We start from the raw sequence: 12,161 nt of genomic DNA on the forward strand, positions 1-12,161 counted from the left end.
AGCCAGTGAATTTTTTTTTTTTTTTTTTTTTTTTTTTTTTAGACAGAGTCTCGCTCTGTTGCCCAGGCTGGAGTGCAGCGGTGCAATCTCCGCTCACCGCAACCTCCACCTCGTGGGTTTAAGAGATTCTCCTGCCTCAGCCTCCTGAAAAGCTGGGACTACAGGTGCATGCCACCATGCCCGGCTATTTTTTTTTTTTTTTTGAGACAGTTTTACTCTTGTTGCCCAGGTTGGAGTGCAATGGTGCCATCTCGTCTCACAGCAACCTCCGCCTCCTGGGCTCAAGCCATTCTCCTGCCTCAGCCTCCTGAGTAGCTGGTATTACAGGCGCGCACCACCACACCCGGCTAATTGTTTGCATTTTTAGTAGAGACAGGATTTCTCCATGTTGGTCAGGCTGGTCTCGAACTCCTGACCTCAGGTGATCCACCCACCTCAGCCTCCCAAAGTGCTGGGATTATAGGCGTGAGCCACTGCGCCCGGCCTGTGATCTGAATTTTTAATGTGAAACTCAAATGGACACCATGTCCAGGCCAAGCAAAACATGTCAGCAGATGAAACTTCATATGTCACAGATGAGGATGCTCAGGCCCAGCGTGGCTACGCCTTGCCCAGGCTAGTGAGTGGCAAAACCAGGAGAGAAGCCAGTGTTCTCTGCCGTCCACCCCCCAGCTTGGCTCTGAGAAGGAGGGCATCGGGCCCCTCTGCAACTGCCACATTCAATCTCTCCCAGCACAGCCACCGTGTCCCCCATCTCTCGCTGCCAGCTCTCTCTAGGGTAGGAAGCCATAACTCAGGAAGGGCCGCTGGAGATCCCTATGCCTGCCATTCACAGCACCGTCCCATGACAAGAACTCACAGGAGACCCCAAGAGCATCATTTAGCGCTCCACAAACAAGGCTGTCAGAGACAGGGATGGCACTGAAAGCACAGCACTGCATAGTGACAGGGACTCAGCCTGGGGCAGCCCTCTGGCCTGTGGGCACTGAGTGAGCCGCCTTCCCAACCCAACTGCCCCAGTCCCCATGGCAAACACTGGCCATAGCCATCACGATAGAACCGAGATAAACCTTTTTATTTATTTATGCTTCTCCATTTTGTTTAAAACAACAACAACAACCACCTTAATATAACTGACAGCCCTTCCCCCTCACCCTGCCTCGGGCTGGGGGTGGTTAATGGGGAAATGGCCCCCAGGGTGGGGCTGACCAGAAGAGCCCCTCAAGGAGCTCATAGAGCCCAAATCCCCTGCCCTGGGGAGGGGACCTGTAGTGTGTGACGGGAGCCTCTCTTGAGCCTCTGCTTGTACCATCGAAGATGCCCTTGGCCGACAAGGGTCAGGAAGCACGGGGGAGGGATTTCAGCCTCCTCTGTCCCTACTCAGCCCAATCTCACGAGCAGGGCTGGGAGGGGGCTTAAAAAGGGTGGAGTGGGTGGGGTCGGCTCATACGAAGGAGTACTGGTTGTTAATGGCCCTGGGGTGGCCCCCTTCCTCTCCATCACCCCCTAGTGGTGACTGCTGCAGCTGCACCATTGGGGGCACCCCCGAGTCCCCACCAGACCCAGCGCCCTGGGCCTCCGAGCCTGGGGCTATGGCCTCTTCCAATTCAACCACGGGGACCAGCTCAACCACGGGGACCAGCTCTTCCGGGACCCCTCCACCGCCCGCTTTCTCCTTCTCTTGCCTCTCTTTGGCTGCTGTGGCTGCTGCTGCCGCCACTTCTGGCGCCCTCGACGCCTCTTCTGCCCCAGGCTGTGGGGGATCTGTCCATGAAGGGGGTTCAGGGGGCTGGGGTGGGTCATGGGAGGTGTTCGGTTCTGGATAGGAATGGTAAGAAAACAGACCAATTGTGGAGGCAGGTGAGCTCCTGCCGCAGCCTCCCCTTCACTCTGCCCTCCAGGAGCGTGGCTGTCTCCCCACATCCCATCTCCTGAGCAACCCCCCATCCATGGAAGATGGATCATGGGCGGTGGTGAGAGGAGGACCACACTTACACACAGTCACTCGCTCCGAAGGGCATGAGGGTGCAGGAGGCATCGGGGTGGCATCCATCTCCCTCGCACACCCCCGCATGGCTCCCAGCCTGCTCCCGGCCTGGGGGGAGGGGCAACGTGGGGACAGATGGGACGGTGGGGCAGGGGAAAGGGAGAGATCAGACAGGGACATGAGACATTGAGGGAGGAGGGAGGGGGATCAGACCGAGCGACCCTGGGAAGGGCAGGCCCAAGGCCAGGCTGCGATGGTGGGCAAAGACGAGGCCAGGATGGGTCCAGGAGACAGACAGACAATGGAACAGAGGATCCGATGGAATGGGGATGCGCCCGCCCACCTCTCAGCTGCCGCCCCGGCTCCAGCCAGGAGCCTTCTGCCTTCCTGTGTCCTATCAGCGCATTTCTTTCCCTTCCAAACCCCCAGGCACAGCAGCCTCCTCTACCCTGCTCTCCCAAGCAAAGCTTCTCCTTGTCATAGCCCCCCCGCCCCATCTTTCTGGCACACACACCTCACTTCTTGGGTGCACGGGCACCTCCTCCCCTGCAGACCTGCTCTGCTCACCCTGCTGTCGCTGGGAGGATGGGACATAGCTGACAAGGACAACATCACTGGAGCCTCCTGACTCCAGAGGGATGGGGTGCACCCGGAAGTGCTCGAGCATATCGAAAATGGACTGGAACCACAGGTGCTGGACCCGGCACTGACCCTCCTCGTTCAGCGACAAACGCAGGTGCTGAGGGCGGGACGGGTGAGGTGAGGTAGGAGGCAAAGACCCTGCCAGGTACAAACCCCCTCCCCCGGCAGCACTCCGCCACCCCACCGCCAACTCTGCACAAAACAGAGCCTTTCCTGAAGGGTGGCTCACCTTGGCCTTGCCCTGGAAGTTGAAGGTGAGGACGTATTCACCCCGCCTTGTCTCACTCTGGCGCACCAGGAAGACACCGTGGGAGCCAGTGCCGCCAGTCAGCACCAACTGCGCAGCCTTGAGCCGAGAGAGCATCCCGTGGAACCAAGGATACCCTGAGAGGGGCTGGTCCCCCTCACCGCCCTCTGGCTCCCCCTGGAACAGGAAGGACCCTTCAGGAAGGAGAGAGGGAGGGAAACCGGGGTGTCAGGGCAGCCTCCCCCATCCTGGGAGAAAAAAGCCTTGCCTTCCCCTCGAGGCGCCTGCTCCCCGCATGCGTCCCCAACTCCCCCGGGCCAGCTCCCTCGGGATCCCAGGAGGGGTGGTCAGGAAGGCAGGCACCCAAGCCTGGAGACATGCACACTCACACCTCCGGTACCTGTGGCTGTTTCCGGAGTGTCCAAGGGAGGGTAGGGGGCTGAGAGGGGATGAACTGTCCCTGCTGGGGGTCCCTCTTCAATGGGGATGCGGGGGGGCAACTCTGGGGGAAGCAGTTCCATCGAGTCAAAATGGGAAGCGGCAATGGAGGCAGAGCTGGGGGAGATGGATGCCGAGGGGCGGTCTGAGAGGCCCCCGTACGCCCCTGGAAAGAAAAAGGGCAAAGCTGAGAACCCAAGAAACTCCTCTTCTTAAGGACTGTCCTGGGCCCATTTCCTCACCAGTAGTCTACCCTGTGTGTAGTCGCTGGCCAAGATGCCAGACAGCTCTGTGGGTAGTGACCCCTGATGCTTTTACCAATGGCTCCCAACTGATGCTTCCTGTGCTGCTGAGGGACTGCAGAGTTATTGCAAGGAGGTCCTAAAGTCCAAATGTGTCTCTATCTTTTTCTGAATCAACAGCTGAAAGACTACTGCAGAAACGGAGGGTAGAATGTCTTAAATATATACATATGTGTTTTTGTAGAGAAGGGGTCTCGCTATATAATAGCCCAGGTCGGCCCTGAGTTCCTGGACTCAAGTGATCTGCCCACCTCAGCTCTGGGATCACAGGCATGAGCCACCGTGCCCAGCTGCCTGAAATATTTTGACATTCAAAAGGAGTCCTGGGCCGGGCGCGGTGGCTCACACCTGTAATCCCAGCACTTTGGGAGGTTGAGGTGGGAGGATCACTTGAGGTTAGGAGTTTGAGAGCAGCCTAGACAACATGGTGAAACACCGTCTCTCCTAAAAATACAAAAATTAGCTGGACGTGGTGTGCACACCTGTAATCCCAGCTACTTGGGAGGCTGAGGCAGGAGAATTGCTTGAACCCAGGAGGTGGAGGTTGCAGTGAGCTGAGATTGTTTCACTGCACTGCAGCCTGGGTGACAGAGCAAGTCTCTGTCTCAAAACACACACACACACACACACACACACACACACACACACACACACACACGGGGTGACAGAGCAAGTCTCTGTCTCAAAATACACACACACACACACAGAATTCTGGCTGGACACAGTGGCTCACGCCTGTAATCCCAGCCCTTTGGGAGGCCAAGGTGTAAGAATGACTTGAGCCCAGGAGTTCAAGACCAGTTGGGCAACATGGTGAGACCCCATCTCTTACAAAAAAAAAAAAAAAAAAATTAGCTAGGTGTGGTGGTGGCACACGCCTATAGTACCAGCAACTTGAGCGGCTTGAGCCAGGGAGGTCAAGGCCGCAGGAAGTTGTGATTGCACCACTGCACTCCAGCCTGGGAGACAGAGCGAGACCCTATCTCAAAAACAAAAACAGTAATTTTTAAAAATAAAAAAATTTCAAAAACACACAAGCAAACAAAAAAAAAGTGTCCTTTGTTGAACTATAGGACAAAGCCCCCTAACTCTAGGAGGCATCAAAGATGCTCCTTCTATTACTCCCCCAACCCACACCAACTTGATCTTTACCTTACCTTGTATTCATGTCTCTTCCGCTTTAACCCAATTATCCCATCCAATTTGTCCCCATATCCTGGGCCCTCCCCACAGGTCTCTGCTCTTGCCCTTTGCATCCCCAGGCGTGTCCTCTCCTCTCCTTGGCGTCACAGTCCCTGTCTCTCCCACCTTCCCCTGCTCTCTTCCTCCCCTGAGCTCCCAACGTGCTTCCTGCTTGTGCTGCTCAGGGGACACTAAGCTTTCTACAGGAAGTGACGTGAACCCAGCTGAAAACCTCCAGAGGACAAGCAGCTCATCTCAGGCATCCTAGCTACCCCATCCTGGCCCGGGACACAGCGCAGGGCCAGGTATGCACTAGGGGCATCCTCCAAGTCTGTCCAATGGCAGGCCACAGCCTACACAAATGTCACAGGCAGGCAGTGCTCAGAACACAGGCGTGTGGTGCACAGACAGCATGGCTTGGGAGACAGGGTGGCACAGCCCCTGTCTTCCTCAGTGACCCTCAGGTGTCCTCTCCCTGGTCTTAGCTACTGAGATCTGATGAGATGCACGGTCCACTCTAGATCTAAGATTCCATGATTCATGTGTTCATTCACTGAATACAGCCTGTGTGCTAGGCACTATGCAGCTGGAACTCAGAACAGAGGGTCAGGAGAAAAGGCTATAGTGGAGGCCTAATCTGGAGATATGAGTTGGGACCGGGCAACACATCTTTCTGTGTGTGTGTGTGTGTGTGTGGGTTGGGTATACAAAAAGTACGGAGTCAAGAGAAAATGTAGCTGCCCCGACAGACACAGAGATGCAGAGTAAGAGCAAAACAAAGATTTCGGCCGGGCGCGGTGGCTCAAGCCTGTAATCCCAGCACTTTGGGAGGCCGAGACGGGTGGATCATGAGGTCAGGAGATCGAGACCATCCTGGTAACACGGTGAAACCCCGTCTCTACTAAAAAATACAAAAAAACTAGCCGGGTGAGTTGGCGGGCGCCTGTAGTCCCAGCTACTCGGGAGGCTGAGGCAGGAGAATGGCGTAAACCCGGGAGGCGGAGCTTGCAGTGAGCTGAGATCTGGCCACTGCACTCCAGCCCGGGTGACAGAGCGAGACTCCGTCTCAAAAAAAAAAAAAAAAAAAAACAAAGATTTCTACGAAGTATTCCAGAAGCTTGGAGAAAACCACCATTATTTCCAGCTAGAGTGCTGGCCGGCAGGAAACTGACTGAAAAAGTGACAAGGCTGGGCGCAGAAGGCTGACTAAGGTTTGCTTGGGGCCTGCGTGGGGTCGCGATGATTCGAAACAGCAAACTGTGGCTGTGTTCAGGGACAAAAGGCCAACATTTGGTGGGGTTGGGGTGGGGCATCTGGAAAACAGGGATGGGGGCACAGTGGAGTCTGGAGAGGTCATGGCGCCTGACAGCAGGGGCCCCGCACGGCAGGTTCTGAGGCTCCGAGCTCTCTAAGGCTCCACCCTTACCCTGCGACAGGCGGTCATTGCTCTCGCTGGGTCCAAGCATCAGGTCCTGGCTGGGTAGACTCTCCGAGTGATTCAGGCAGGACAGCTCCAGGCTGTCTGTGTTCTCCCTTGTAAGGAATGAGGTCCCAGGGGCCAGAGGGAGGGTCATGGGGCGGGGACTGGTAGTAGGGCAGGGTCTGCAGAGACAGGGAAGATGGTGCTGGGAGGAAAGTCACCAGGTAAGAGGCGCAAGGCTGCTCCCCAACCCCACCCTATGTCCCTCAGCGACGGAAGTCAGGCTCCTCACCCTGGGCTCAGGCATTCTTGGATGTCAGACACCCAGGCCTTCACATGCTGGGCGTCCACTGTCTCCAGGATATACTCAGAGGGACCTTCCACCTACAGAGACGAGACGACACCTCAGCTGGGGCAGGGGCAGGGAGGCGGCTTAATCCACACCTAATGAGAGCAATGTATGTAGGATGTCTAAAAACAAGATGCATTCCAATTCTCTCTGGAGGCCAGGTACGGTGGCTCACACCTGTAATCCCAGCACTTTGGAGGCCCAGGAGGGCGGATCACAAGGTCAAGAGTTCGAGACCAGCCTGGCCAATATGGTGAAACCCCGGCTCTACTAAAAATACAAAAATTAGCCAGGCATGGTGGCAGGTGCCTGCAGTCCCAGCTATTCAAGAGGCTAAGACAAGAGAATCGTTTGAACCCAGGAGGCGGAGGTTGCAGTGAGCCAAGATCATGCCACTTCAACTCCAGCCTGGGCAACCGAGTGAAACACTGTCTCAAAAAAGTAAAAAATAAAAATAAAATAAAATAAAATAGGCCGGGCACGGTGGCTCATGCCTATAATCCCAGCACTTTGGGAGGCTGAGGCGGGCGGATCATGAGGTCAGGAGATCGAGACCATCCTGGCTAACATGGTGAAACCCTGTCTCTAATAAAAATACAAAAAATTAGCTGGGCATGGTGGCGGGCGCCAGCAGTCCCAGCTACTGGAGAGGCTGAGGCAGGAGAATGGCGTGAACCCGGGAGGCAGAGCTTGTAGTGAGCCGAAATCGCACCACTGCACTCCAGCCTGGGCGACAGAGTGAGACTCCGTCTCAAAAATAAAAAATAAAAAAATAAAATAAAATAAAGTAAGGCCAGGCACAGTGGCTCAGGCCTGTGATCCCAACACTTTGGGAGGCCAAGGGGGTGGATCACTTGAAGCCAGTTCGAGACCAGCCTGCCCAACATGGCAAAACCCCATCTCTGCTAAACATACAAAAAAATTAGCCAGGCGTAGTGGTGCACGCCTGTAATCCCAGCTACTCAGGTGACTGACGCATGAGAATCACTTGAACCTGGGAGGCAGAGGTTGCAGTGAGCCAAGATCGCGCCGCTGCACTCCAGCCTGGGGGGCAGAGTGAGGCTCTGTCTCAAACGTAAATAAATAATAAAATTAGCCAGGCATGGTGTCACATGCCTGTAGTCCCAGCTCCTTAGGGACTGAGGCAGGAAGATCACTTGAGCCCAGGAGTTCGAGGCTACACCAGACTACAGTGAGCTATAATCAGCCTAGGCAAAAGAGGGAGCCTAGGCAAAAGAAGGAGACCCTGTCTCTCTAAAACAACAACAAAACCCCACAGTTCTCTTTGAAGTGGAGGCATTATTCTTAAGAACATTTCCCTGTCTTCCCCATCCCAGAAAAGCTGCAGCCCCAGAGACACACTCTCAAGGCACTGGACACATATACATACCTCCTTTCAGTGACGCCACTTGCTTAAATGCGCTGAGGGCTTTCTCCTTAACACACTTAAGCACTGCCGGCGGGTGGGAAGCTGAATTCCTACCTTAACCACAAACGTATTCTCCCGGTCAGGCATCTCCAGGGCTGTGGTTGTCCGGACGTCTGTGATAGAAGAGCAGGGGATGCTGAGTCGGGGCCGAGAGGCCTAGGTCAGGAGAAAGAAATAGATCCAGGTGTTTGGTTTGCAAAGACCACCCTTCCCTTCCCTCTAGACATTCATCTTTCCTTCTACATCTTCGGGAAGTTAGACTAAAGGCAGCCACACTGCTTTCTCAGTCCTTCCCACAGCTGCTAAGAGAGCCAGGAGCCAGCTTTACAAACAAAAAGTGAGCGACGCCAGGGCCGTGGGCTGGTAAACACCAGAGCTTATCTGCAGGGCTGTGACCACTCTGAGCACTCTCTCCCTCGCTCCCAGTCACCAACCCTCCATGGGGCCTCACCTTGGGTGGTACAAAGAACTCCAGGCGACTTCCTCCTCCTCCTTCTCCTTCACTTCGAAGCAGCAGGCGACACTTCTGCCACTGAGGCTGCCCTCCTCCCCCTGAAGGAGGCCCAGCCGCCCCTCCTCCCCGGCCCACTCCGGCTGGGTCAGGGGCTGCCTCTTCAGCCCCCATGAAACTCAGCAGCTCTTCCCTCTGGACCATCCCTGCTCCATCCTTCAAGGCGCCCCCTCCCCGACTGAGTCTCAGCCTCTCAAAACGGTGAGTCCATCTTTCCCCAGGGGACGGTCCATCACTGCCCAGTCCCCTACCAATAGTCCCAGCCCCGCCAGAGGAGTTGGAGTTGCTGTTTCCACCTAAGACTGGGGGACCTGATGAGGTCTCCAGGGGCCCAGTCGAGGAGGGAGGGTCAACGGTCCCCCGCCACTGCAGGATGCCACGGACTGAGCCTCGGACGGAGCGACCCACTGAGCGCAGGGAGAAGCGCTTCTTGAGCTTCGGCTTGGAGGAGGTTGTAGAGGAGGAAGAGACTGAGGAAGGGAGGGGGCCGGCCAGGTCCTCAGATGATCGAGAAGGGCCCAGCACAGCCAGGGGCCCACCCACCCTGCAGCTCTCAAGGGACAGGTCATGTGGCGAGATCTCTGCACCAGGGCTCAGGGGAGCCAGGATGGGTGGCGACAGGGAGCCAGAGGCCCGGGCCACCTCGGCTTCAAAGTGCTGCAGGAAGAGCTCAGCAAAACGGCGGGAGAAGGCAGCCTCAGCCCCGGGCCCCGCATATTGGGGGTGGGAGGCCAGGTAGAGGCGAAAACGGCGGGCAAAGTCCAGAGCCGCAGCCCGGGCGTGGGACTCACAGAACTCCCGCCAACTAGGGGGCGGGGGTGGGGGCAGTGGGGGAGACGAGGGGGAGGCCCCGTCCTCTGGGGAAGGGGCACCATTCATGATGGGCCCCAGGAGGTGGAGAGGGGGAGCCTGCGGGGCACAAAGAGGGAGGCAGCCAGAAGACGAGGGGTGGGCGGCAGCAGCTGCGGAAGGAAGAGAGAGGCACACACGAGGGTCACTGCTGAGGGCGCACTGGGGGCTGCATCCCACCCCCAGCCAGAGATGCTCATCCCTACTGCAGACTCCACAGAGAGCCATGGGGAAGGGAGCCCAACACCTCCCTTCCCTCTCCCAGATCCTAGCACCCCGCAGGCCCCAGCCAACTGGTTCCCCAGCAGCCTGCCCCAGCCTGCCGCGTTTGTCCCCAATTTCCTTAGCTTTGGATCCAGAGGTAGAGGGCTTTGGAGCACCTTCCCCCTAAAAAAGAGAACTTTTCCAGATCACCCCTCTTCTCTACGTCGGATCCTCCAATATTCATGTCACACTTCCCATGAGCCATTTTAGAGGCTCCCTCTTGGTTATCTTACCTTTCCCTGTGAGAGGTTTCAAAGACCCCTCGAACAGATGAGGAAACCGAAGCTCAGAAAAGTTTCAGAACTCCAAGTCTACTGTTTTCCCCTCTCCACAGTCCCTGTCCCCAGGGACCAGCTGGGCCAACCTCAGCCATAGCACCTCACCGCCCTAGCTCGCAGGAGGCTAGAGGGGAGCTGGGACTCTAGACCTTAGAGAGCCTGCCTCACACATCTTAGGGTCCAGCTCTTCGAAGGGGGCCGATTCACTAAGAAGGATGGATGCATGACGGACCAAAACAGTAATTGTCTTGAAAGCTGACCCCAGAATCCAGCACACACGCACTGCGTGAAGGAGATCTGAAATAGCTGCAGCCCACTTCTTTGGTATCCCTTCAGTATGGGGCCAGAGGCCGCAAGGACCCCAGAGGAGCAACTAGGTTGGGTCAGGTCAAGTCTTTGCTGGCCTCACATAAACAAAACATCACAGGGAGAGCTGGGGCCCTAGGATTTTTCACCTTCCTCTTCTCCCACTGGGGAGTATGCCCTAAAGGCAGGTTAGCCTTCTGGTTAAGGCCATGGACTAGAGTCAGACCAGGGCTGAAACCACCTTATGAGTGCCCAGTCCAGCCCCCTTATAAGCGATGTTATCTTGAACAAATCCCACGTCCTCTCTGAGCCTCCGTTTTTGTATCTGTTAAACAGAGCTCATGATCCCTCCCCCCTCGAAATGTTGAGAGAATTACATGGAATGGGATATGTCAGCGCTGAATGCAAAGTAAGCATCCGCTAAACGACTGCCATTGTTACTATCTTCATGTGGGAGAAAAACATTATAGTTCCAGTTTTCTAAAAGAGAAATTAGAGATAGCAAGAGCCCTCTCAAGGTCTTACAACTATAAAGTGGCAGAGCTGGGTGTGGAATTTACAACCCTTGGCTCTTTTGTTAGCGCTCCTCCCCCCACGCAATACTGGAAGGTGACAGCCCCAGGACTGGGGCCAGGGCAGCTCAGGAAAGTCTTCTCAAACCCTCAGCGACCTCAGACTCCTGTTCAAACCTACAGCCAGGCTGTAAGTCGGCGAACCCTCCCGTTCCTCCTGGGCCTCGACCCTACAAGCTCAGATGGCTCCAACCGCAGGGACAACTCCAAACCAACGAGAAAGAGCCAGGAGATGCAGGAGTCATGGAGCAGGGGGGAACCCAGCCAAGAGGTGCAGACCAATCTCCAGCCAGCGGCCACCTCCGCTCACACAGGCCCACCCAACCCTCTGCACCGCAGACAGACCCAGCCCCCTTCAGGCCCGCTGACCCTGCGGCTCCTAAGCTGGTGACTCAGTTTCTCTTCTGCCAAGCAGGACTCAGACACAGTTTCCCGGTGCACCTGCTTCCTGGCTCAGTTCTGATATTTCCCGAAGGGCGGGTGATGGAGGGTGCAGGCTCCGCTCTTGGCTCGGACCCTCCGGGCCCGGTGGTCCATCCACTCCGACCCGACCCTACTCCCTGGACACCCCCCAGCCGCCCATTCTCCGGGGCCGCATCCGCCTCGGGACCAGCCCTGTCTGCTGCACTCTCCGGGGCCGAGTGCCCCTCCAGCCCCCGGCCCTCCACGCCCACCCCCACCCAGGGATCCTCTCGGGCGCCAGGGCCGGGTCGCGGAGAGGGAAGAGGCACTTGAAGAGGGGGGTTCCGGTTCCGGTCCCACCTGCATCTCGGTCCCCGCGGTTAGCTCCGGCGGCAGCGGCGACTCCCGCTCCCTGCGCCCCCACCCACTACGCGACGAGCGCCCAGCCCGGTTCCGCGCAGGCGCCAGGACCCCCTTTCCCGTCGCTGACGGAAGCGACCATCGAGAAGAGCGGCGGGAGGGAAGGGCACCTCCATACTTACTTCCGCCATTCTCCCGCTCGGCGCCGACCCCGGGAGACCGAAGACGGTGTGAATCTCGTAGGGCTTCAGTGCCTTCTCCAGTTGCACCTAAAAGCGGCCACAGACGCGGTGGGGGAAGGGCTTGGATCCCACCAGAGCGTCCTCCCGGAGGAAATTCGGGACAAAGGGACGATGTAGAACATAGAGAAGCCGCCTTAGGGGATAGAGTCCCAGGGCCCGGCTGAGGGCTAGAGTAGCCGCCGAGCACCGGAAACCAGCGAGATGATGAGGCTGTGTGAACTGCCCGCTGCAGCCTAGAGCGCCGGCCCCCGCTGCGGAGGGGCACGCGGACAACGCCCCCAAGGAGCTGAGCGGGGGAAGAAGCGGCTGACCTTGGGGCGGCCCTGTGGGGAGGCGGAGCCTGAACTTAACGACCTTGGTTTATCTGAGGAGAGGCAGGCG

At 57.1% G+C, this 12,161-nt stretch overlaps 1 protein-coding gene across 46 annotated transcripts; it reads right to left on the minus strand.

The window, feature by feature from the left end:
- Positions 1–1,056: 1,056 nt before the first annotated feature.
- On the minus strand, positions 1,057–11,942 carry SH2B1 (SH2B adaptor protein 1). 46 transcript variants are annotated; one of them, XR_012428756.1, is made up of 10 exons: positions 11,539–11,627; positions 8,448–9,469; positions 8,051–8,152; positions 6,511–6,602; positions 6,225–6,400; positions 3,277–3,480; positions 2,859–3,053; positions 2,555–2,726; positions 1,996–2,095; positions 1,057–1,818 (listed from the first exon to the last, which is right to left on the minus strand). XR_012428756.1 is itself a non-coding variant. In XM_074026868.1 (10 exons), the coding sequence occupies exons 2-10, from the start codon at positions 9,384–9,386 to the stop codon at positions 1,800–1,802; spliced, it is 2,016 nt and encodes a 671-aa protein (XP_073882969.1). In that variant the 5' UTR covers positions 9,387–9,469; positions 11,721–11,942; the 3' UTR covers positions 1,057–1,799. The 46 variants fall into 46 exon arrangements, 31 of the variants coding, with proteins under 31 accessions (XP_073882969.1, XP_073882966.1, XP_073882983.1 ...); XR_012428758.1 differs by having other exon boundaries at positions 2,502–2,726; XR_012428769.1 differs by having other exon boundaries at positions 2,502–2,726; positions 6,225–6,423.
- Between the last annotated feature and the right edge of the window lie 219 nt (positions 11,943–12,161).

The sequence above is a fragment of the Macaca fascicularis genome, chromosome 20 (assembly GCF_037993035.2).
Source record: "Macaca fascicularis isolate 582-1 chromosome 20, T2T-MFA8v1.1".
Taxonomy (NCBI): domain Eukaryota; kingdom Metazoa; phylum Chordata; class Mammalia; order Primates; family Cercopithecidae; genus Macaca; species Macaca fascicularis.

Coding starts and splice junctions, on each gene's coding strand:
- SH2B1 (XM_045382818.3), bottom strand. CDS start 9,386: ATGAATGGTGCCCCTTCCCCAGAGGACGGGGCCTCCCCCTCGTCTCCC. Junction 6,603..8,050: donor AGAATACGTTTGTGGTTAAG/GTAGGAATTCAG, acceptor TCGTCTCTGTAG/GTGGAAGGTCCCTCTGAGTA. Junction 3,071..3,276: donor CACTCCGGAAACAGCCACAG/GTACCGGAGGTG, acceptor TCCTTCCTGAAG/GGTCCTTCCTGTTCCAGGGG.